Genomic DNA, 25681 nt, shown 5'->3' on the forward strand with positions numbered 1-25681 from the left:
CCTTGTCGTACACCAATTCGTGGGTTTAGCTTGCAAAAAAGAACCCCTTTTTTTTATTAAAAAATTTATCTAATTAATTACAGGATTTGTAAATAATTAATCTAATTAATCACATTTTAATCTCATACCTGCTAAAGGCCCCCAAATAAAGAATTTGAATTCTCGGACATTACAAAATTGTAGTTCATGACTAATCAATAGAATGCACCAAGAAGAGAAGATTTGAAATCCACATTTTTATTGGTTAAGTGTGCTTTATAAATGAAATTCAAAAGAAAAAAGGCCAACCACATCAGCAAACCAATTAGGCCAGGTGCATTACTCAAAAATGAAATACGAATACAGTTAAATAAAATAAAGAAATAAAATAAGGCTGAGTCTCAAATAGGCACATAAGCAGACTCTCAATCAAAATGAACAACCAATGACAACTACTACCAATAGCAAGATGCCAAAAGGCTTTTCCTTTAAAAGAGTAAGCTAACGTTCAACTCTGTGTCCTTGACATGTTTTGCATTTAAATGATACGTTAAGCTGGAGCTGCTTTGGTGATTAAGAGAATTCTCTTTTACAAAAGGTACTAATAATAATAATATAACAACAACAATAATAATAATAATGGATTACATTTATATAGCGCTTTTCTGGACACTCAAAGACGCTTTATATCGGATCCATTATTCATTCACTCCTCATTCATATTCGGTGATGGCAGACTGACGCAGGCGTCTACAGCGCAGATTGGCAGCGCAGAATCACTGCGTTTTTGTTGATAGTCCCGTCTTGTTCTGTTTAGAAATAAACTTTCCGTCCAATGGTCCGAGTGTGCTTGCTTCGCTCTCCTGTGTCGCTTCCATCTCTGTTGTCAGTCACCCTGCTTTTGACTAGTGGCGCAGGTAGGAAGTGACGTGCCACTGCATCCTACAGGTCCCAATGGGCCAAATTTAAAATGCTTGGGCATTGACTTGCCACTCACGATTAATTGCGTTAATTTTTATAGCGCGTTAATTTGCAGCGTAATTAATTAATCTTATTAACGCATTAGTGACAGCCCTAGTTTTTTTTATTGGGCAAGAGGCGGTCATGACCCGAGTGCATATTTAATGATCGGGAGCATTCGGGTCACTTCGGCTACATCAGTCGGCATGCCGAAATAGCAGCATGCTATTGTTTTCTTATGTTATCGCTCGGGGATTTTCGTGAGTCCAAAACAGTTGTAAGTTTTAGACTTTTTTTCCTAAAAATAAGAACACCACTGTGGCTACACAAGCTAAAAACCTTTTAGCCATATGAAATTTACTTCACCTATGGCAAAGAGGCGAATGGCTAGTGCAACCCCAATGTTGTGATGATTTTGAACAGCATGGTGGCACAGTGGGTTGCGCTGTTGCTTCACAGCAAGAATGTTCTGGGTTTGAGTCTTTTCTGTGTAGTTCGTATGTCCTTGCCGTGTCTGCGTTCCCTCCATGTTCCTACTATCCTACTATCTCCAAAAACATGGAATTTAGGTGAATTGATCAGTTGTAAATTGCCCGTAGGTGTGAGTGTGCATCAGTGGTTGTTTGTCTGTCAAGTGGCTCTGTGATGCAAGGGCAACACGTCTGGAGTGTACCCCATCTATCGCCTGTTTTCAGCTGGGATAGGCTCCACACTTGTGATTCGCAAAGCAATTCTCTGCAAGAAAATGGATGGATGGACACCACCATCTACCACCTGTTTAGTGTGTTTTCAAATATACACTGAGAACCAGGGCGTCCAGCCCCAGATTTTTATAATCTACTCCTTCTTTACACTAATTATAAAAAAGTGGGTTTATTGTTGCTTCTGTATTATCTAGCTATGAGTTTATTGATTTGTATCCCTTGAGATCAGATTAAGTCATGTGCGGCCCCAAACCAAAATTAGTTTGACTCCTAGTTTAGTGGATCTGTATGGTTGGATAGGCTCTTTTTTTAAAAATAAAACATTCAAGCACACATTTGCCGAAATATTGTGTGAATGTCCAGGAGCCCAGACAGGTATTGACTTGCTCATGTTGGACCACATTATGTCTTCCTCTTTAGCAGATGTTCATCTGTACATCTTAACAAGTATGTGTTCATACATGTGTCTGTCCCAGCATCCCCTCCCTCCCCAGGCTCCCTGACTACGTGCACAGGCTGCCCCCTCCTCCCCATCTGTGAGGACTGGGGTTCTGACATGACTTGTCCTTTTAGCTCACTCTGAATGTTTGACATGCGGCGCGCAGAGGTCAGCGTGACCTACTTTCCCCTGTTGGGCCCTCTGCTGTGCTGCAGTGTTTCTCGGTGGGGTGGGTGGGGGTGGATGGGTGAGGGCAGCGAAGGCGGAGCTGCGTATGCCTTCGTTTCTGTCCTAGTGTGTTAAATCAACACCATTTGGTAGCAGGCAGGTTCCATTATGTGTGTGTGTGTGTGTGTGTGTGTGTGTGTGTGTGTGTGTGTGTGTGTGTGTGTGTGTGTGTGTGTGTGTGTGTGTGTGTGTGTGTGTGTTAAGGTGTATGAGGTGTGCATGCACACACAGACTTGTGCTCAGTTTGATCATGAAGTGCTCTGTGGGAGATGCAGGTAGTAGGCAGAGACTGGGTAGGACTCCTGTAGTGAGACGTGCACCACTTTGTGCACCACTGTTCACACCCTTTGGCCTCTTCTAAGTACTCCAACTCATCTGTGCTGTAGATCAACTTATAGCATGGTGCCAACATAGACTTTTGTCTTAAAGCATATACTCACAGTGACTTCAATAAATCATGGGACCTGCTGCTAACATGCTGACGTGGACAGATATAATTGGCCTTAATTTTTCATCTGTCTTATTGTCTTCACCTCACCTTTATTTCCTACTCAGCAAATGCAATACAATCATTCAAATTCTGCCACTGTCGCTGTCATTGTTGGACTTTTTCCTTCCCATGCTGCTGTTGTAATATTGTAAAGTCAGCTTATGTTTATGTTCTTGCTTCTCAGTAAATGATCAAAAGCCTAGACTATTTCACAGCACTGAAGTCTGAAGTACTAGCAAATATGGTATGTCAAGGACGCAGGGCCTGTCTGGAATAGAAGAGACCAAGCAAGCAGAGTTCATTAAAAAGTAAATTTCTAATGTAAGGTGGATCTCAGCTACTCAGCTTTATCAATGATTTAGGGCCAGGCAGAAGGTCCCTAATGGACAGAGCCACCTCTCTGTTCAGCTGCTTCTGTCCGCCTGGCATCAAGTGTAAAACATACTCACATGTACTACAGAGGCTGTTCAATGAAAGTGTTCATGGTATTGTGCTGTTTGCATTACGTACAGTGCTGCTGTCACACTCCCAAGTTTAACATGTTTCAGGCATTTAAAGTAGCAAAGGCTGGCTAAATGAAGAGCTTCATATCTGTTTGTCACCATCCACTATGCATGATCACATTGTTTTATTCATCTGAACTGAGACAAGGGACAGAGTGGCTAATAGGACAGGGCCTGTAATTGTCACAGCTGCCTGTGTAAAAATAATCAGTCTGGGCTTTAGTACAAGGAAAAACATGTATGAATGAGTGAAGGCATGATCTTGAGTTAAATACACGCCACCAAACTCAGTACCCTTATTGTACCATGCTCCTAGCTTCCCCATGTCACTGCCACTCAGCCTGTCTTGTTACATTTCCATTGGATGGAGGTGTCAAGCCCTGGTGATTTTGTGTCTAGAGCATGGTTAAAAAAACCAATCAGTTAATTAGATTGATGAAAAATATGTGAATAAATTTGCATATCTAAAAATTTAGATGTGCATAAGAGCACAGTTTTGTTCTTTTTTTGCCTGTTTTTTTGTTGACTTCGAGTCATGATTTGAATGGAACAGTTTTGATTCCTTAAGAGATTGTTGTTAAGCCTATCTTGGGGACTCTGTTTTCTCACTTTGGGTTGAAATCGTGTCATATTTGACCGGCATTAATTTTGCGGACATTTATGTACAGACACAAAGTGACTCCAACCATACAATCAGTTGAGACTCCATCAGATCTTTCACTGCTAAGTGCTAGCATTGTGTGTCAAGGAGTAGTCTAAACAGTTGGATGTTCAACTTGTAGTAGAAGGGCTGTGGCTGTGCTGTCCTGACTTCAGTGTGTAGCTCATTCCACCATTGAAGGGCCAGAAAAGACTAGAGGTTTGGCTAAGGCAAGTGACCACAGGGTATTATGCTTTTTTGTGCTGTGGTTGTGCCAAAGTGTGTGGTTTGGCTGAGGTTTAGAGGTCAGATGGAGTGTTTCTCTTTCCTGCCCTGTAGGCTAGTCTTAAACATGAAGCCAGTGTAGAGAACAACTGTTTCGGGGTCAGTTGTAACATAGGTTCTTTGTGAAGGGAGCAAACACCAGAATTTCACACCCTTATTTTAAACCTGAGGACAATTACCCAAATAGCCAAGAAATTGCGGGTTCAGTTTCCTAAAAATATTCGCTTCTAGCACAACAAACGGAATTATTTTGTCTGTGGCACCTCTCTATATTTTCTGTTGCAGAACATTGTTAGACTTTGTCTGGATTGCTTTGGCATTTCAGAGTGATTTAAGCAAGAAGATTGACAGCATTACAATGAGGCTGTCATTATCATCCCTCCTGTGGTATAATTGCCTTTACTGTTGAACAAGCAGCTCCCATCTCAAGCGCTTGGAGGTCTGCCCCCCCCCCCCCCATCTCACTCACTGTCTCTCTTCTCTCTGTCTTGCTTGCTCTCTCATTCTTGTTTTGTTTCTCTGTCTCTCTGTCTTTCTTGCTCACTGTCTTTCTCTCACTCTGTCTTTCAATCTTTGTCTCTCTACTCATCCCATGCATCCGTTGGATTCATCAGAGAATCCTACAGCTTTTCAGTGTGGCCATCTGTCAATACCACTTCATACAGTAGAGTGGAGAAACGTGTCCATCCATTGGCTCTCCTGAGCCTCCGCTGGCCTGCCTCCTGCTAGTCTGAGGGCTTTGCTATAGCTGGTTAACCCAGGACTGAAGCGTCGCTCTCCAGCCCTTGTGGCTACTTCAATCCACCCCTCCCCAATCAGGCAGCTGGATGAGCCTCCCACTTCACTGCCATGGAGTAGCTTGTAACACTGTAATGAGTTAACTTTCAGAATGATCTACATAATTTATTTCCTGCCCCACAGGAGCTCGCTGAAGCATTAATTAATATCAGGGCCTGGTATCAGCAACCATCCCAGTGTGGGATTCCTTCTGGCTCCTATTTTTGGCACTGTGGAATTCAATATATTTGTGCAACCAGAATGCAGTTTATTGTATATTGATGAGAGTCATTACTTCGGGTTTTGTGGTACTCAGATTACATTAGTGTATGTGGTTTTAGAGTGAAATCTGGACACAGCAATAGGGCAGGTCTAATACCTGAGACAAGCTTATATCAATGGCAGGAGATATGACGAAGCATAAATGAAACATAGCAACAAGTTGTCTGTTGTCAGCAATGTTCTCCACATTCAAGTACAACAGACAGGTTAGCGTGATCTGATTCTTGATGTGTGGACGCACCTGACCCCCTTTTTCTTTCTTTCTTTCTTTCACTCCCTCTACAGAATTCAATAAGGCACAATCTGTCATTGAACAAGTGTTTTCTCAAAGTGCCTCGCTCCAAAGATGACCCAGGAAAGGTAAGACTTTAATCATGGATTTGGGTATAAAGACAAATGTGTGTAATCCTGAAAACCAGTAGAACAATGTTTAGCTTCATAGTCGGCAGAATTCACTGTCACGTTTTTATGTATGTATCATGCTAGCTGTGCTGGAAATATGTTACCTCTGAATGGTTGCCAAGATTCTGACAGTCTGAAAATGCATGGCATGCTCTTAATCTGTCTGTTATGAACCTCTCACCCCCACAGAACTGCATTTCAATTCTGGGGAGAGAGTAGTCTTTTGGACAGCAGAGACAGTAGATGTGGGTGAAAGGGGAAAAATCAGAGTGGTAAGAAAAGAGAGCAAGCCAGGTCATTGCTAGAACCTCACATCCCAAAGGCATTTGCTCTCTGTATCCTGTTTTATTTATGTGTAAAACAGAGTAGAAACCCAACATGATAATTTAACATTTGAATCTCAATAGGACCACCTAGATTTGCTTTTTCTACCCAATATACATGGCAGTCTATGGTGATCTAATAAATACTGGCTCCTGGTCCACAGAGCAGCTCATGAAAAAGGAGCCTATGCTCCTATATTTAGTATGATATTTACTATGATGGCGTGTATATAACGTATAGCCTAACCCAGATTTTATCCTGGTAGCATCAGACTATATGCTACATACACTTTGGGAACCACACAAATAGTTGCACACTCACATGCACACTCAGACACATCATGAAGAGCTATGCCTAGCTGTGTAGGGGATGGGGACTGAATGCTAATTTCATGTTTTTCTGTAATCCTCTGATATTCACACTCCTGGGAGCTGCTCCACTAAATACAAAATAATCTATTGGTGTATGGATCCCATTCCAAATGCATGGCCAACATGCTCGCATCCTTAATGTTTAATTTGGAATTTTCCTCACTCCCTCCCCCCCGAAGACAACTTCAAAGAGGCTCTAGCCGCTCTTGATATGTGCATCAATATTGTAATGTGGCAGGAATATGAGAACTGCTGGTTGGATGAGATAGGAGTCATGTCACTCTCAGACTGTTTTCCTCTCAGAGATGGTGTCTCGAGATGACACTTGGTATTGTACATACCTACATCCTGTCTACTTCATAGAAATGTAGCCACTAATAATCTACAATTTTACCGGTTAATTTTTTTATGATGATGGCTGAGTTTGCTGTGTTTGTCCTTCCTGTATTTACACAAAGAAAGGGAGGTAAATGATATAATTTATGTTGATGTATGAAAATGAAGTAGGTCATTTGTGCAAAGAGAGCACATCTGTAATCAAAAAAACACCCCCAACACCCTTTGTTTTATGACTGCAGAAATTTTTGTGGCTATGTTACAATGTTTCCTCAAGACTCCACGGACACACTCTACTTGGCATTGCTACAGTATGTTGCAGTATATTTTTGAATAATTTAATGACTTTTGCATGAGGGTTTTTTCTGCAAAATCTCTAGAGGATTGTATAGTGAAATGCAGAAACTCTCCTTCATTAGGGTTAACTTAATGTGCACCATGTCTTTTTGTCTTTGTTACACATAATTTGAAAACATCTGCATCTGTATCCCTGCAATTAACCCCTGCATTGTAGCATGTAGATAGACATGACATAGATTTACTTTTTTCACCTTCTTGTAGAAAACATGGTGTCTGTAATGAATCTTTTCAACACATTTCCATATCTTATATGAAAGGTTTCCTCATGCTGGTTGATTGTACTGTGGATTATTCTTCCCTCTGAGGAAATTATTAATTGACCACAAAGCCTTGCACATATTACACATAATTGCACATATATTCTTGATGAATATAGGCCAATTTTGGATTTTCATTACAACAGTTGCACCAGTATTATAAGTGGGCTGTGGAACATAGAAGATTTTTTAACTCTAGGAAGTACAGTCCATTGTGCATGCAGTGGTTATTGTATAGAAGTTGAGGTACAGATTGTTGTGTGACCTCTGCTGTTGTTCAGTTAATCTCTAATGGAAATAACAATTCTCTGCTGAGGGAGTAATTTTAAAGGTCCTGATCTCACTTTCTCTTGACAATTGAGAGATTTTATCAGGGAGAGTTATAAAATATTAATAATAAATTTAGAACTTGGCAGACCCTTAAGGTAAAAATATGTACTGTAAGCTCCTATCTTGTTGTTTGGACAAAAACACGTAGAAAAATAAATAAAGTGCAGCTTTATTTGCTAAATAATGCACCTAGTTGTTGAATTGCACGCTGATGCCCAAGTGCCAGTCCAGTATTTTTGCCTTGATTTTCCTCAATCAATGCCCAATGCTTCCTTGATTTCTGCACTGAGACTGTGGAACCTGTGATATTGGCAACAGTTCTCTGACACGTTACCTGAGGCTGAAGGAGTATGGCTTCAGGAGAGGCTTAGTTTCAGCACCACCAGCTGCCCCACTAACCTCTAATTTATTAGCAGTCACAAGAGGAAAAGCCAAGCCATTTCTAATGAATAAAACCCTCTACACCACACAAGTTAAGTGCTATCAACTCAAAAATATACATGATGGGACATATTTTCAAATAGCAGATGAGGCACACTGGTCATAATCAGGAAAGTTCCAGCACAGAAGAAAAGATCTGATGTTTAGGTCCTGTTGTGTCAGAGGGGAAACACCTCAATCTGGTGCAAACACTATAGGGATGTCACGTGGCAAAGTTATTTGTTGTGTTGTCAGCTAAACATCAGGTTCTCCTCTGTGCAGGGCTCTTACTGGGCCATTGACACCAACCCAAAGGAGGATGCCTTGCCTACACGGCCAAAGAAGAGGCCACGGTCTGGAGAGCGGGTAAGTGTGATGATGTGATGAGAGAAACACATTTGTCTACATGTGTTCCTCTTCCCGAACGTCTCGCCCCTCTTCACTTGCGTCACGATTCATCTGTGCTTCTGTGGCTCTACTTTTGCCTCAGTTTTCTTTTCCTTTTACCCTCCTTTCTCTCCCACTCTTTCCATAGCACTCATATACGAGCACACACACGGACTAAGCAGGAGTTCATATTCAGACTTTATGTAACTGCCTCTCTATGCTGCTTCACTAGCCTGTCAAGAAGTGTGGTCCTTATTAATAAACTATGCCCCAGGCAGCCATTACATAAATTACATTGTACATTCACTTTTTTTTAACAAACATCAATTAATGCAGTGCTGTGTGCGCCAGCTATTCTGAGCAAGAGCTTTTGTCTTTAATTATGGATGAGTTTTACCCAGCATTATATACAGCTGTAGAGGTTTTAGTGAGCTGTTCAGATTGACCTGGTCCTGGGCTATCCCAATGCACTGGTCTCTTATTTTCTCCTTCACCACATTGTGGGTGACCAAAAGTTACTAGGAGAGGTGGATCCTGATAGACTAGCAAATCAGCAGGCACTTAGAAATGTCATTGCCTTCTGATACACAAGCACATAGACAACATAAAACTCCTAGTACATTCTGGCAATGTAGCTGTCCTGATGTCTAAATATTGTCAGATTCCTCTCACAACCTGTGTCTTTTCCTGGTGTGAAAATTTACATTCCAAAAACTGTGAAGGTAGAAAATACCTTGCGATGATTATTGAACCAAAGCTTTCCATATGCATTTCTCTTTGTTACAGTGTGACTCAAATGAACAGACAGTTCACTTTGTGCCCTCCGACACTGTCTGCTTATAAGGCTTTCTGTTAAGAAATTGAAAGCGAGGGTTTGTGAAATCTCATTTATGTTTATCATGAATATTGGTATTGTAGGCAACCAATCCTCATAAGCAGTTCTGAGAGACAGGCTGGGCAGAGTTATCTCTCACAACAAAGCATCTGTACCCCAAGATGAGGTTGAGTGTATGTGTGCTCTTTTTGTGTATTTGGGTGTGAGGTGAGATTGGAGATGGGAGCTGTCCCATCTTCTCTGAAAGCACAATTCAAATGTGACCTAAATAAATGTGTATCTGTTGTATAGCGAAAGGTGTGTAGATGGATATGTAGCTAGTCTGACTAGATTTTTGATAAATCTAACATAGGCCTTGCAACTTGTACCTTCATGTATTCGATGTTTAATCTTTACTATCGTCATCATTATTATTATAATTATTATTATTGTTATCATCATTATTCTTCCTCAACACCCCACCCCCAACACCCACAGGCTTCTACGCCCTACAGCCTGGAGTCGGAGTCTTTGGGGATGGAGTCTATGATCTCTGGAAGTGCCTCTCCAACGCTGGCAATCAACACTGTGACTAACAAGGTACTATAACCACCCATCCTGCCTCAAGCTCCAACACACACCTGGCTACATGACTGCACCCTGACCCCACCCACTTCTCCAACCACCTACAGCACTACTCCCCACAGAGAGAGGAGCACTATAGTGGAGGGGAGATACACAAAAGCACATGCTCATATGCCTAAAGCTCCTCTGCTATGCAACCCACACCAAAATACACAACTGCAGTGCAGCACCTTTTTCCTCCACAAAAGGCGGGAGGCTCTTGTTATCTTCAGCACAGGATTATGATGCTTGCACTGATACTTAGCACATTACAGCCTAAAATATCTAACACAGCCCTGTACAGACTTGAAATAGGATACACGACAAGCTGCATTCGGTGACTATATTTGAACCCGTATTGGAGGTTGACACCCAGAGTCATGTTTCTCAGTCTGTGGCCTCATTACAGGTGACCACCCCTGCTGCTAGTGCTGCCTGCTCACTGTTGCTTTTTTAATATGTGTAAAAGCTTGAAAACACTTTAACATCACAGAGCAAAGCTGCAGGGACCGCTCGTTGAAAGTGTGCTGTTGACTCTGTAATTTTAAATAGGCTTTTTAACCTTAAGCTCTCATCCTTTAAGCCCAGTGGGGGCAGCTCTCAGGTGTACTTTTAAAAAGCCTACAACAGTGGCTTATTCATTTGCTGCAAGCATTAGCAAAAAAGAAATGTTTAAAGGCACAACTTGTAAAATATGGACAGAATTCCAAGGTAGTTCAGAAAATCGTAGGGGAACCGTGTTACTCATGTAATCTTCAACTGCTGCTTGTTATTCTCTTTGCTGTGTCTGTCTTTGGGTGTACAGGTAGTCCTCAACCTACAAACACAATTGGTTCCCAGAGGTTGTTCATAAGTCGTTATTTATTAAATTCAATCTATAATTGCCATTTTGCCATTTCAATGCCATTACTATTCTAAATACAAAAGTTCTATTCTCTAAGACTTACCAGAAACAACATGTAAATAAAATAAAATACTGTAGTACTATATTGTAACTTTAGATGCCAAACCCCAGGCCGTGGACTGGTACCGGTCTGTGGGTGAATTAGTACTGCACAGAAAGATTTCATAAATTATATTATTTTTGTTTATTATTCTGGGCAATATCTCGCTTTGAAAAATTCCCTTTGCCACATCTGTTTATGAGTTACTCTTGACGCAAGATACTTGCCTCAGACAGATGGCTACCTTCTTAAAGGAACCGTTCCGGCCAGTAACACAGAATACATTACTGCTAAATTGATACTCCCAAGCTAGCAAAGTGAGGAGACAGAAGGAGAACCTACGACTTCGAAGAAATATACAGCTGGAAAATACCAATTTTTCTGTTCATTGTTCCATTTTCATTTTATTGTATGTATCTACCACACATTAAAGGCCGGTCCGTGAAAATATTGTCTGACATTAAATTGGTCTGTGGAGCCAAAAAGGCTCGGGACTACTGCAGTGAAGTATCCAAGATTGAAGCCTGATTTGCTGAGATGCCCACAGAGACGCATATAAGAACAAGGTGGGCGAGATGAGTGTTGGAGATGCACTTATGGAATGGTGCTTCTTGGCGGGGGGTTGCGTCAAAAAGAGGAACTGCAGTAGTGGGATATGGGGGTGTGGGGTTTATATCTACAAATGTTCACAAGTTGAATGTTCGTATGTTGAGGATTACCTGCAATCAGAGCTTGTGTTAGGTTAGTTAGCTAGAAAGCTAATGCTTTTTCAGCTGAGTAAAGTCTGCCTAGACCTTGAGTATTGGTGGGACTCACCTTTGGCAACAGTCATCTCAACCCAAATCCATCACTGTTAACACCACACTGGTACTCAGAATGGCTGAGAGTGGAGTGGAGCAAATCTACCCCATCTGCTTACTGTTCTTTTTCATAAAGTAAATGTGTGGGTAAACCTTTTGGGATTGTTTTATTGACTTTTTAAACAGAATGCTATAAGAACTTGTGAAAGTTTTCACCCTTGCTGCTTGTGTACGACTTCCAACTGACATCAAAAAGAGCACAAAAAATCAGGTGGACTTGCTTAAGGTTGGCTGAAGACATTATCCTCTCATCAAAGAGGCTTTTTTCATTTCCCTATTGGCTGGTAGAGAATCTAGATACTTATGCTTTTGTTTGAGCAGAGAACAAACAACCGAAACGACCACGACATTCTTCTTATGAAGAGTCGTTATCATTCTTAAGAGTCGTTGTCCCGCCCACCCTCGTGTGAGTTGCTATGGTGAGGTGCACCCAGGTGGGAATGGTTCTTGTGGTTTCTGGAGATGGAGGACAGTGCTGCATTGAAGGTGTCTGGTAGATGGACATGACTGTCCTCAAATGAATGGTGAATGATATCTTTCAGGTGCAGATGGACAGCTCAGTCTAGTCCTGAGGAGGTATCTCTCCTGTGTAGAGCCATACTCTTGTGGAGTGATTGTTTGGTCTCTCCAATGTGCATGTCCCTGCATTCCTTGCTGCGTTGGACAGCATTCACTACGTTGTTCTGTTTTTGTTTTGTTGTTTTGTCCTTAGGTTGGACCAGCTTCTGTCTTAGTGTGTTACCAGATTTGAAGTGTTGTGTTTACTGGAAATTGTCTTTTTTTCCTTTTTTTTCTGAAATACCAGCAGTGTAAGGCAAGACATGTTTGTTTGTATAGCACAATTTCTACACAAGGCACATTCAAGGTGCTTTACAATGGCAAAAAAACACATTCAGCATAGAACTTTAAAATTAATTATAAAGATAATTAAAATTTAGACATTAAAATGAAACATTAAAATCATAGAAATCAAACAGTTTAGCAAATAAAAGTGCATGAAAAGTCAAAAATGTATTTAATTACTGTAATAGAAACTTACAGTAAACAATATTGTTTTCAGGCCAGATTTCAAATAGCTGACAGTTTGAGCAGACCTGATGTGTTCAGGAATTTTGTTCCACAGGTGAGGAGAGTAATAGCTGAATGCTGCTTTGCTATTTTTGGATCTGATTCTGGGAACACACAATAAACCTCTCCCTGATGACCTGAGGGCTCTGGGTGGTTCATAAAGAGCTAAGAAGTCCAGGATGTATTTTGGTCTGTGACCGTTCAGTGCTTTGTAGACCAGGAGTAAGATTTTGAACTTAATCCTTTGACTGAGAGGAAGGTATCGAAGTGTCTAGGAGAGGTGGCAGTAGAGTTTCTGACTAGGTTTTCAACAGGATCTCGGATAGTGAGAACATGCCTGAGGAATGGAGGAGAAGTGTGCTGGTGCCCATTTTTAAGAACAAGGGAGATGTGCAGAGTTGCAGCAACTACAGAGGAATAAAGCTAATGAGCCATACAATGAAGTTATGGGAAAGAGTAGTTGAAGCTAGACTAAGGGCAGAAGTGAGAATTTATGAGCAGCAGTATGGTTTCTTGCCAATAAAGAGTACTACAGATGCAGTATTTGCTTTGAGGATGTTGATAGAGAAGTACAGAGCAGGCCAGACGGAGCTGCCTTGTGTTTTTGTAGATCTGGAGAAAGCTTATGACAGGGTGCCCAGAGAGGAACTGTGGTATTGTATGAGGAAGTCTGGAGTGGCAGAGAAGTATGTTAGAGCGGTGCAGGACATGTATGAGGACAGTAAGACAGTGGTGAGGTGTGCTGTAGGTGTGACAGTGGAGTTCAAGGTGGAGGTGGGACTGCATCAGGGATTAGCATTGAGCCCTTTCTTGTTTGCTATGGTGATGGACAGACTGACAGGCGAGGTTAGACAGGAATCTCCATGGACTATGATGTTTGCAGATGACATTGTGATCTGCAGTGAGAGCAGGGAACAAGTGGAGGAGAAGCTAGAAAGTTGGAGGTTTGTCCTGGAAATGAGAGGAATGAAGGTTAGCCAGTAAGACAGAGTACATGTGTGTGAATGAGAGGGACCCAAGTGGAAGAGTGAGGTTACAGGGAGAAGAGATCAAGAAGGTGGAGGATTTTAAGTACTTAGGGTCAACAGTCCAGAGCAATGGAGAGTGTGGAAAAGAGGTGAAGAAGCGTGTACAGGCAGGATGGTACGGATGGAAAAAAGTGTCGGTTAAAACTCTTCTATCACACATCACACCTAAAATGAAAGGAAAGGTGTACAAAACTGTGGTGAGACCAGCAATGTTGTTTGGTCTAGAGACAGTGTCACTGAGGAAAAGACAGGAGACAGAGCTGGAGGTAGCAGAGATGAAGATGCTGAGGTTCTCTCTGGGAGTGACCAGGAAGGATAGGATCAGGAATGAGTACATCAGAGGGACAGCACATGTTAGAGGTTTTGAAGATAAAGTCAGAGAGGCCAGACTGAGATGGTTTGGACATGTCCAGAGGAGAGATAGTGAATATATTGGTAGAAGGATGCTGAGTTTTGAACTGCCAGGCAGGAGGCCTAGAGGAAGACCAAAGAGGTTTATGGATGTAGTGAAAGAGGACATGAAGGTAGCTGGTGTGAGAGAAGAGGATGCAGAAGACAGGGTTAGATGGAGGCAATCGATTTGCTGTGGCGACCCCTGATGAGAAAAGCCGAAAGGAAAAGAGTGATATCAACATCCTCAAAGTCCAAAAATAATGTATTAAAATAAATATATCAAATACAATGTGTGTCGTATCAGGTGAACTGCTTGAAAGGAAACTACAACTAGCTGTTTTATTTTAAATCCCCTGGTTAGAGCTGTTACCACCTCCACTCCTGCTCAGATGCAGAACAACAGTGAACCTCTCATTCTGCCTTCATTACTGTCTACAACAGAGAGGAGCAGAAAAAGGCGCAACAGTCAATCTGAACAGCCTGTAGAAAAGGGTCTTTTGACCAGTAGATGGAAGCTGGATCTGTAGTGGCCATGCAGTTTGTCATGTCGGTGTACAGGCATGAGTGTGGAGAAACTCAGTCGTTTTTCTTCCCTGATTTCTACAAAGAAACACTTGCTGCAGCCCCACCAGCAGTGACAGTGTAATGAGTCTCTAATGTAAAGAGCTGACAGTTTAGGGTCTGGACGCCTGCCATTAAATACCTCTCGTCAAGTAACTCAGAAGAACAAGCAGAGAACTTGACAGTTGTGCAATTGGAATGCTGTTGAATAGAGCTATCGATTTGCTTCTTTGTTCACTTGATTGTGACCAAAAAAAAGTGCTACAGCAGTACAAATGTAACAAGAGACAAAGTGTGACAGCAACAGATCTGAAGCCCCCGACTCCTCAGAGCTTGTTTCTCATCCTCTCCGACTGTAAACACACAACAGGCCACGCCTCTTTGAGTGCGGTGTGCCAAGCCACAGGAATTCCCTCTCTGTTTTTCTCTCCCTCCCTTTCTATTCCAGTCTCTTTCCCTCATTCCCGCCTTCACAGATAGACCAATTGGAAATGCGGGTCAGACAACTACTAAACCAGAAAAAACCTTTTATCTCTCCTGATGGACATTATACACACACACACACACACACACACACACACACACACACACACACACACACACACACACACACACACACACACACACACACACACACACACACACACAAAGATTGTGTTTTGAGGTGGCACTTAATATCTGGCACAAAAGTTTTATGATGAAGGGAAAGGGGGGATTGTTGAAAATCTGTTTTCCAATGAACATTCTGGCCTTTTTCCCCTCTTCTTTCTTGTATCCCTTTCTTCTCCGCCTCTCCCTGTCTGTTCAACCCTGCATGAAGGAATTGAACAGAACTCTAACTGGCATTGTTGGAGACACCTGGGCCAATCTTGCTTTGATTTCATAATCCGTGTCTCATGCTCCAGATTAGGTGCCCATGTTAAAGACACTTTAGGCCTTTTTCTTAATTCATTACTAAGAATAGCACTCTGACTGGCTCTGCCTGCTCGCTAACACCGTAGAGCCACTCCTGCCTGTACAAGCATGTCTGCCTCTGTCTCTCGTGTTTTTATGTGTGTGTTATCTTACCTTTGTGCACATCTCAGCCTGTTGAAGTTGGTGCCTGTGCTTTGTGTGTGTGTGTGTGTGTGTGCTCGCTTACATGTATGTCTGGGTGTTTGTCTGGCAGTGCATGCTTGAGTAGGCATCTTTACTCGGGGGACTTTGGAGTCTGCGTAAGCCACAGAGCAATGAGGTTTTGATATCATCACACTTTATGGGTGAGTGGAATAGAAATAGATTGCGGTGAGAGATTCGAGGCTTAAATGCTGTTTAATGACTTCATTACACATAACATTTATACTTCTGTGGCACACTGTTTTTGATTAGGTTTGTAGGGCTGAATTTGTGGATGTGCTTAAGACCTCAGTCTTAGCTGTTCAATGAGTTCCCCTTCACACTAATGAACACTGAAGCCAAACCCACACCAAGGCGAGTTCCCTAATGAGCTTCTATTACCACCTCCCTATTCTTCTCTCCCTCAGCCTTCCCCCTCCACCATCTACAATATTTGTGTATTCAGCATTTTGCCATTGTGTCTATTTGAGCACAATATCTTTTGAATCACATTTTAGAAAGATCCATAATGAAGGCTGAATGTGATCACACTGTTTGTAGTCCTGGATTCATAAAAACCTCTCATTCAGCTGGCCAGTCAGTTATAGCAGAAAAGACAGTCAGAGCTACCTGGGTTCCTTTGCCTCCTTGTGGCCTCTGGTAGTTTTTTGTTCCTCAGCAGAAAGACAAGAGGCCTCAGTCCACTGCTGCTAAGAGGCAGGGCTGAGCTAATCTGGCTGCCTGAAGGCTGATTCCACTGCTGCCTCATTGTGCTGAGCACAGACCCCACTCTGTTCAACTCCCAGTGATGAGGAGAAGCCACCATGCTGCTCCCAGTCACACACACACACACACACACACACACACACACACACACACACACACACACACACACACACACACACACACACACACACAATAGACTGCTAGGTCCTCTTCCACTGCAACACCATCAGTGCATTACTGCCATTTCTTTCTCACAATACAAAACTCCACACATGGGCAATTCTCTGTGGGTGTCATTAATGTCATTATCTGGATCATTCTTCTTACTCTTAATTGTCCGATGGAGCAATTTATTTGAGCAGGGTGGGAGGACTTAACCTTGTTAGACGATAATTAAGATTGTTGTCTTGAAGTGGTTTGGCTAGTTTTGCGACTGTATTGAAAGGTCACTGTCTCGGCTGCACTGAAATCCTTTGTTAGCTGTCCCAAACGGATTTGCGCTTGGCTAGCAGATGTGGCTGACATCGCCAGTAATGTGACCTTTAGTGATGGGAATTTCTCGGCTGTCTCCAGACCCCTTTACACGTGCGGCTGGAGCCCCTCAGTGACTGTTGTGGCTGTTCAGTAGCAGTCTGGATCTCTCATGCACACTTTTAATAAACCAACTACTCTGGTATTATGGCATGTTATTGCATGCAGCACATGCATGCTTGGGCTTTGCATTTCCAGTCAGAATTACTTTAACTCCAGACCAACATTAACTCACATACCCATTATCTTAGCGGAATGCTAACATGCTCTGCCATGAGCAAGAGGGGAGAAAGCATTAGTGGGTCTCTGTGAGAGCATTATCTAATGTTCATTTACGTGTTTCAGGTGGCGTTGTACAACACAGACCAGGAAGGGAGTGATAGTCCAAGAAGCAGCCTTAACAACAGCCTGTCAGATCAGAGTCTGGCCTCTGTCAATCTCAACAGTGTGGGCAGCGTGCACAGCTATACACCGGTAAGACCACAGGAACATGACTCTGCAGTGTTCATTTTAAAAGTTTTCTTGTATGTGATACAATCTAAAATTGTCCTTTGGAACATGAAGTTGCCTGAATTCATTTTCCACTAGAAGTACACAGATGAGGGACATCCTGTCTCTACCCTGAATCCCACTTACATGTCATTCACAATCGTTTTCCCTTCATTCTTTGTCATCTACATACTTAACATTCTGTAAAAAAAAAAAATGAAAGAAGTTCAATCTGAAAATTTCCAGATGGTAAGCTTTGATTCAGCATGTGGATGGACCTGAACACATCCATATAGAAAGAAAACACTGCCTCTGGCACCAACATGAAGCACCACCAATGAACAAACAACCACCAAATATCTGTCAACAGTAGCCGACCCATTTATGCTGCATGTGATGTGAACCCAGTCCAACAAGTGTCTCATGACAGGCCGAGAAATCTTCATGTACACCTATTACTACTTTTACTATTACCTATTACTGCTATTATTATTATTATTATTATTATTATTATTATTATTATTATTATTATTATTATATAGTACTGCAATCAAGTTCTTGCTGGAGCAACTTTCTTTGCAAATTCTGCTGCTGCTGCTCATGCTGAATAGAGGGAAGGATCCTACTGATGATTGTTGAGGTCTCGCTCAAGAAAGTCTTCTAGTCTGCTATTAATAGCAAAATATTCATTTAATGTCACTGATAAACTGTTTTTGCATCACCACCTGCAAAGCGCTAAGGCTAAATGATTAATTCTCATTTTGTTCATTTTTCCAACTGCTGGGTAGCTACCGTGTATGAATGAAAGTGCTACTGCTAAGCTTAGAAAGCGCACTGGATCCCATATTTCATCCGATCAGAACGCCCCAGGAGACTCTCTTCAGAGGAGCTCAGCCGTAAACAGCAATAGACCGAAGCTCACGGTGGACATGCGCTGGAATACAACATCAAAAAAGGGTTAAGGGAAACAGAGTAAAATGTGCGCGCTGGAAGACAGACAAAGAGAAGCACTTCTTCTGATGTCCTCCCACCAGAGATGCCCCCCTCTTTGGTGTGGTCCTACCACATCCTAGAGTGCTCCCTGCTCCAGGCTCTGGGCATCGATCGGCTCAGCCTGATGGATGTGCTCTCTGTGTCTCTTTATGGTTCCTGCTCTCTCTTTTTCTCTGTCTGGCTTTTCTGACTATCACTCTCTCTCACTTTTTCTTTTTCTCTCTCTTTTTTTCTTTCTCTTTCTTTTTCTCTCTCTCTCAATTTCTCTCCTCCTTTTCTCTGTTAGTTCTCTCTCTCTCTCTCTCTCTCTCTCTCTCTCTCTCTCTCTCTCTCCTTCTCTCTCTCTCAGCTGTGGAAGCAGCTCACAGTAAATATTCTGGCGTTATTGTCACCTTTGTTCTCTAACCTTAACCGTGAGCCATGCTTTTCATTATGTTGGAAGTTGTTATGATAAAACAGTCTAAATTTTGGTGTGACCTCTTTTGTAATGTTAGCTAACATCGCACACAGGTCCTGCTTTGTGAAATGGTGATGGTTTTGCTTGTGGAGTGATGAATCTTGCTGGTGGGGAATAGTCCGCCTCATACCCATGTCCTGTTCTTAACATTGCCCACACAAATGCAGGGAAAAATGGTTACTTTTTTGCTCAAGGTATTTCAATCGATTTTCCTGAAATATGTTCTGCTCAGCCACTTGACTATCGGGTTTGTGCCCGTTTGTGATGGTCTTGTAATGCTTTGTGAACCAAGAAGCTGACTGACACCTCTTCAGACAGATACAAGATATTAATGTGGCATCGAACATCCTCATGTTTGACTTTCATATTTACATAAAACAGTTGTTGTTGGAGGTGTTTCTTTTTCTTATCTTCAGCTGCTTGACCAGATGGGAATGGTAGGTGTCTCTGAGCAATAATTTTCATTGTGTATGTTTTGTCATTATAGTTTGCTTTTCTTAGCATTGGTGCTCCTTGTAATCTGTTGTTCAGATGTAACAGAATCAGTCAAGGTGCCTTCAAAAAAAAGAACCTCAAAGATTAAACATCAAACATAATCTTATTTTGTACTAAGCAATGCTTTTTGCTCTTTTAAATCTTTATCTTTCTTTATCCCTTAATCTCCACAGGTGACCAGTCATCCAGAGCCTGTTTCCCAGTCAATGAGCCTCCAGCAGCCCCCCCAGTCCCAGTACAACATGCCAGACAGGGATAAGCAACTCCTGTTCTCTGAATTTGAAGATCTCAGTGCCTCCTTCCGCAGCCTTTACAAGTCTGTTTTTGAGCAGTCCTTTAGTCAACAAGGTTAGTGGCCTCACAGGAGCACTGATCCGACACCTAATGGAGAGCCCGGTTTTCATTTGTCAAGGAACAGGATGTTACTCAGAACGATGTGGGTTTGGTCTTAACTGCTGGGGCTATAGATGGTCTTTACATGCTAATTAGTTTTATTGAGAAGTGAGCAAATCTTCAACTGAGTGACGAGCCTTTAGCACAAATCTTTACTATAACACGTTGTGGTGTTTTCATGGTCTTTTGCAATGTGTGAAAAAGCAATGTGTGAAAAATCTCATTTCTTATTTAAAAGCAGAGTGGAGAAATCATGTTTAAATATTTCATTAAAGGACGTAAAGAGATGTTATTGCATTTATTTAATGGTTCATTCAGAATTAATACCGTACTCTATTGGTCCGGCTCAACATTTTTTAAATTACATGAAAGTTTCCAGACTCTTGACATGTTTTAAATGTTTTTTCATACGGGCTGTATTTCATCAGACTAGAAGAGTGCACCGGCAGTCCTCAGTTAATCTGTGGGGTTTGAGGTTCATTTGTCATAATGATGGGGAATTTGTATGATATAATATGCAATGGTACACAGAGCACAGATTTCCTAAAGCTTGCGATTCCCTGCAGAACAGAATGCTTTTTTGCTTTTAATCTGATTGACTGATAAACAAAGAGCACTTGACAAGCGAGTTATAAGCAAAGTAGACTGAGCTTTCTGTGTGTAACCTACTTTCACAAATCAATGCATTTCATGCTAATATTTTCAAAGAGGCCTGCTGTAATCTATCATCTATGTTTCATTAGTTGAAAGTTACCTTTTTTTTCTGTGCATAAAACGGAAATCTCTTAGTCAAGACAAGCTCTAGCAATTAAAAAGCGTAAATAATCAAGCTGGAGGATTTCACACTCTGCTGCTGTAGACAGTGAGCTAATTCACTGGCTTTGATAATAGGTAATGAGCTCGCATTATTATTCTGGTGTGGCATTAATTGCTTTCTGTATTTCCCTGGTTGGACAATGGGCTGTCTGTGCCGATAAGAGATGCACCTTTGTCACCCCTACAGTAAGTGTTATGTAGCGATTGTGGAGGTGCAGGGCCAGAATCAGCTCTAAAAGCACTCGAGTGAAATAGGTTTGTGGCGCCAAAGCTGTGAAGGACAGCGCCTCTTAAGTCCACTCCCTGCCACTCAGATGATTGCAGTTGGGTGTGCAGATGTTCATGTTCTAGCCTTGTCTATTAGAGAGCTTGACACCCAATGCATTTGTCAAAGACAAGCCAGATCCATGAGGCAGGAGAGAGGAGGTTGCTACGGCTCATGAACCTTTGAGACAACTTCTGCTGAGTGATTCCCTGATGCAACAACATGGCAGCTGGTCTAAGTGTAGAACTACTTAGCATCCTACATTTGATAAAATATTAAGATGATAAACCTAACCTTTGCTTTCCATGTGAATGTCCCGGATCTTGTGTTTCAACAACAGGTGTAGTCAAGTAACACATTTCAGGACAATTTGAAGCTATATGTGGAATTAGAAGTAAGTTTTAGATAACGGTACTTGCCATACAAGTTTTTTTTTTTTTTTTAAATAGAATCTTGATGTCCATGGTGATGTCTGTTAATTTTTTTATTTGTCCACTTAAACCCATCACCAAAATGTTTTCAATAGAGATTGATCAGCAAAAACCTTATAGTGGAGAAGCTGAAACAAGCTAGTTAATCAATTTAACAGTATAATTAAATATCTGGGAGGTTTAATTCACATCATTACATTTTTGTTTGAGAATAAATATAGATGACTTTTGATCAAAAAATGTCTTTTTGAGATTGATGATCACGTTAGTTTAAGTCATTGCTTGTTTTAGCTTTTGTGTATTTTCCTTTTTGGCTGTTTTTGTATGATTCTGTATTGATAATTCATACCTGTTTATTCACAAAGAAACTAATACCATGTTAACAGGCAGCACCTTACATTTTGGGACATTCCGATTTGTGTTTTTTTCACTGTTCTCTAATAGATTGAAAATTATTTGTAAATTAAATAATATTTATTTATTAAATGACAATTTAAAGTACAGTACTGTCATTGTTCTGAATTGCTCCATCACATGTTGTCAGGACTATTGCAAGCTTTCTGTTTGTGTGTTTTGTTTCCTAGGTCTGATGGGCATCCCCTCAGATTCTTCCCAGCAGACCCACACCTCCTGCTCCTATCAGCACTCCCCCAGCGGCACCATTAACACTCAGAACAGCCTGTCAAACAACCAGCCCAACAGCCACCCCAACAACCACTCCACCAACAGTGGCCAGGTACCCCTGTCCCATCCGTCCCAGGCTCACCCTGGCCATGGCTCGCCACACGCACAGCACCTCCCGCCACACGGTGGCCCCCACAACCAACACAACCAACACACCCAGCACAATCAGCGCCCGCAGCACTCCCAGCACGCTGCGCACTCCCAACACGGGCAGCACCCATCGCAGCACCCATCCCACAGCCAGCACCCACAGCAACACACGCCACACCCCTCCCAACACACGCAGCACAGCCAGCACCCTGCTCAACACGGACAGCAGCATCAGAGCCTCTCCCACCAGCCCCATCCTACCCAGCAACAGATGGCCTGCAACACAGGTAAGACCCTCTGTCTGTCTTTGTCTTCCTTTGAACCAGCGCTGCCTTCCTCTTCATCCCCTTCATCACACACACATCCTCAAGATCAAATGTCTTCGGCTGAATATAGTTTTGCGTATGTCCTCTTTTTTTTTTTAAATAAATCATTGATAAATTGCTACATGTGGTAAGCAGTAAATCATCATCTGATTTATCATCTCTGATGAGGTGAGAACAAAGCAATGCTGCAACCACTGGGTTGTGCAGCCTTATAGAGGCAACTGGCTCCTCCTAGTGGCAAAAACATGGCACTGAACTATCTAAACGCCTGATCAGCTTGGATGGGGCGATACCTTCTCATTCATGTAGCAGCACATAAGTGCCAACACAACCATAAAGTCATTATCTGCTTACCAACACACATGAATGATAATTTGACTCACAATAATTGTGTTTCCAGAAATCGGTAATTAATCCTCATTTCTCTAGGGGTGAACTTCATGTTGGAGACAAAATGACGTGTAACCTTCAAGTCTACATGTGTGATGTTACAGTTAGTGTCCTGTATGTGTGTGTGTGTTGCAGGTTTACTGTCAGACTGGTACCCAAATCTGGATGCACTGAAAGAAAGCTGTCGTATTGCTAGCAGCTATAACTGGGCTGATGTTGATCTTTCACCTTTCCAAGGTGCAGTTCGGACACTACCAATAAAATGCTAAATGTGGGATTTATTTGTGTGAAATTTATATTTTTTAAGGTAACAGGAGAAACAAAGATTTAAAGAGAGGAGCTGATTGTACAGTACTGCTCCAGGTTTTGATTGAATGCTGAAGTGTTGACACTGGAGTTGAGTGTGAGTTTAATTAAACTGAGCTCTTCAATTAAATAACACTGCCTTCAAGTTTAATTACCAAAACACTGAGCTCAGCAGGTCAGTTTATCCAATTACAGGCTAGGATTGCAAGGTAGGATATTTTTTAATTATCACCCACTGAAGGTTACTGGCATAATGAATACATATCGAAACCAAAGTTTGCGCTTCGCGTCTGTTAATTAGTTTCTCATTTAGTAAATTTAAATTCTTTGGACAGTCGGCTGTTCACTACATTTCTGTCTCGCAATGGCATTTTGGTGCAGGCAGACATGATGACTAAATGTGATGGTAGTTCTGATTCTTTGGTCTGTATCCTTTTTTGTTTGTTTGTTTTTCAGGATTAAGAGAGAGTATGAGACAAGCGGAATTGAACAATTGGTCCCTGGAACCCACACAGATCGCCGACCTTTGCTCATCCATAAATCAGTTTTTTGCCCGTACTGGTGTAATCCAGCCACAGGGGGCAGTGCAGCCTACTGTTTGTCATGGCTCAATGCACCCCAACAAACCCAGTCAGCACCTCAACACAGGTGAAACCCTATGTCCTACCATAACACTACAACCTGTTTCATGTCCGTTTCATTTGTCAAGCTGTGCTGAGTGGATTTTATTTTGACATTGCAAGTTTTTCATGTAATGGGAGGGAAATGTCCCACGTCTTAAATCATTTGGGATGAAAGCCTTTAAGCTGTTTTTCTGCTTTAGGAAAAGCCGGTGTAATTGTACAGTACATGAAACTTCAAATCAACAATAATGTATGTATTTCTGACTGTGGGGTCTTTATTAATTCATTGTCATTTGTTTTTAATCTCAAAGTTACAAACCGATCATTTAATGAATTTACCTTACATTTATTTCATCCTTCTTAACACTGACTCTAGTAAAAATTTGGATGTCTGTTGAAAAGACTTCAAAAGAGACTGCAGCTTTACTTGGACGTTAACACCAATGACTGTGGTCATTTGAGTGTGTGAAGCTTTTTTTTTTTTTCCCATTCATCTTCTAAAGCCACTTCACCTGCTGTTGCGGGGTGCTGAACTGGGGTCGTGAGGCAAGGGACACTCCAGGTGCAACGCCAATGCGCCGCGGAGCCACACAAACACACACGCACACACTCACACAGGGTGTGGGCTTCAGCAGCTGATATCAAAGATTGCAGACGTATTGCAGACGTCCCTCTTGCTGGTGTGTGAGCTCCTCACACTAACTGTAAGCCTGAGCTCAACGGATTTTTTTCTGCAGTCTTATTGTCTTCGTCACCTCTGCTTCTGACCATAGGCTCGGGATGGGGCAAAGACTCGCTGGTAATTTTGAGAGCTTCTCTTTATTTCTCAGCTCTTTCCGACACAATGGACCAATACAGCGCACACAATTGTGCTGAGTCCACGACGAATTGCATATCGATCTCCCGGTCCATTTTCCATTCAGTCATGAAGAAGACCCTTAGGTTTCCTGTTCACTTGTGCCAGTGAGTCGACCCCAACTTTGAGAAGACAATCCATGTTTTTTCTGATACACTGTAACAACCAGTATGGAATCATTTCTTCTGAATCTGAGGTGGGAAATTATTCTAAGCCTACTTTCCAGCACCCTAGAGTCACCTTTCCCAGGGAGACTAAGGAATGTGATTGACCTCTAATTGGAATGCTCCATCTCCCTTTTTCAAAAGTGGATCGATCACCCCACTCTTCCATTCCACAGGTGCTGTCTCGTCCTCCACAACAATGTCCAAAGCCTTTAGTGTTTCTGGGAAAATCTCACCCACTACAGCTTGCAACAGGAGAGCTTCTGCGCTCTTTCTGTTGCTCACCAATGGACAACACAGTCATTGCAAATCCATGCTTTCCCTTCTGGAGTTTACAGTTTGACAGAACTTCTTGAGTTAAAGTCCTCTGTAGCCTCTCTGAACTCACTTCCACAAAGGAACATTTGCTCCAGCATCTGTAAAGTTGTGATTCTTCTGGCTACTCTGTATGTCTCTGCTGCTTCAGGACGGCCCTGGAACAATCAAACCCCAAAGGCCTCCTTCTTCAGGCTGATGATTTCCTTTACCTCTTCCTGAGTCAACTTGGGGATCCAAAATTAGCATCCATTAAGTCATATGTTTGCAAAATTTCATACACATACAAGGATTGGGACTACCTGATGCATGCTGGAATGGATTCCAAACCTTAGATTTTAAATCTCCTGGTATGCAAAACACTTTGGCAACAGTAAGAAAAAATATTTATTTTATCCATCCCAAATTGGGAAATTTGGAAGAACTGCATAGATCTTGGGACATTCTTTGAGTTAAATGGGAAAGAACTT

The 25681-nt window shown here is 42.0% G+C and overlaps 1 protein-coding gene across 1 annotated transcript in view; it reads left to right on the forward strand.

The window, feature by feature from the left end:
* Positions 1-25681, forward strand: part of foxj3 (forkhead box J3) — a 102906-nt gene that overhangs the window by 72550 nt on the left and 4675 nt on the right. Inside the window, exons 3-10 of the mRNA XM_068315104.1 lie at positions 5573-5647; positions 8370-8453; positions 9787-9888; positions 17464-17592; positions 19726-19900; positions 22042-22518; positions 23083-23184; positions 23710-23901. Coding sequence (XP_068171205.1) covers positions 5573-5647; positions 8370-8453; positions 9787-9888; positions 17464-17592; positions 19726-19900; positions 22042-22518; positions 23083-23184; positions 23710-23901 — 1336 coding nt within the window. The remainder of the gene's footprint in view (positions 1-5572; positions 5648-8369; positions 8454-9786; positions 9889-17463; positions 17593-19725; positions 19901-22041; positions 22519-23082; positions 23185-23709; positions 23902-25681) is intronic.

The sequence above is a fragment of the Antennarius striatus genome, chromosome 5, assembly GCF_040054535.1.
Source record: "Antennarius striatus isolate MH-2024 chromosome 5, ASM4005453v1, whole genome shotgun sequence".
Lineage (NCBI taxonomy): Eukaryota > Metazoa > Chordata > Actinopteri > Lophiiformes > Antennariidae > Antennarius > Antennarius striatus.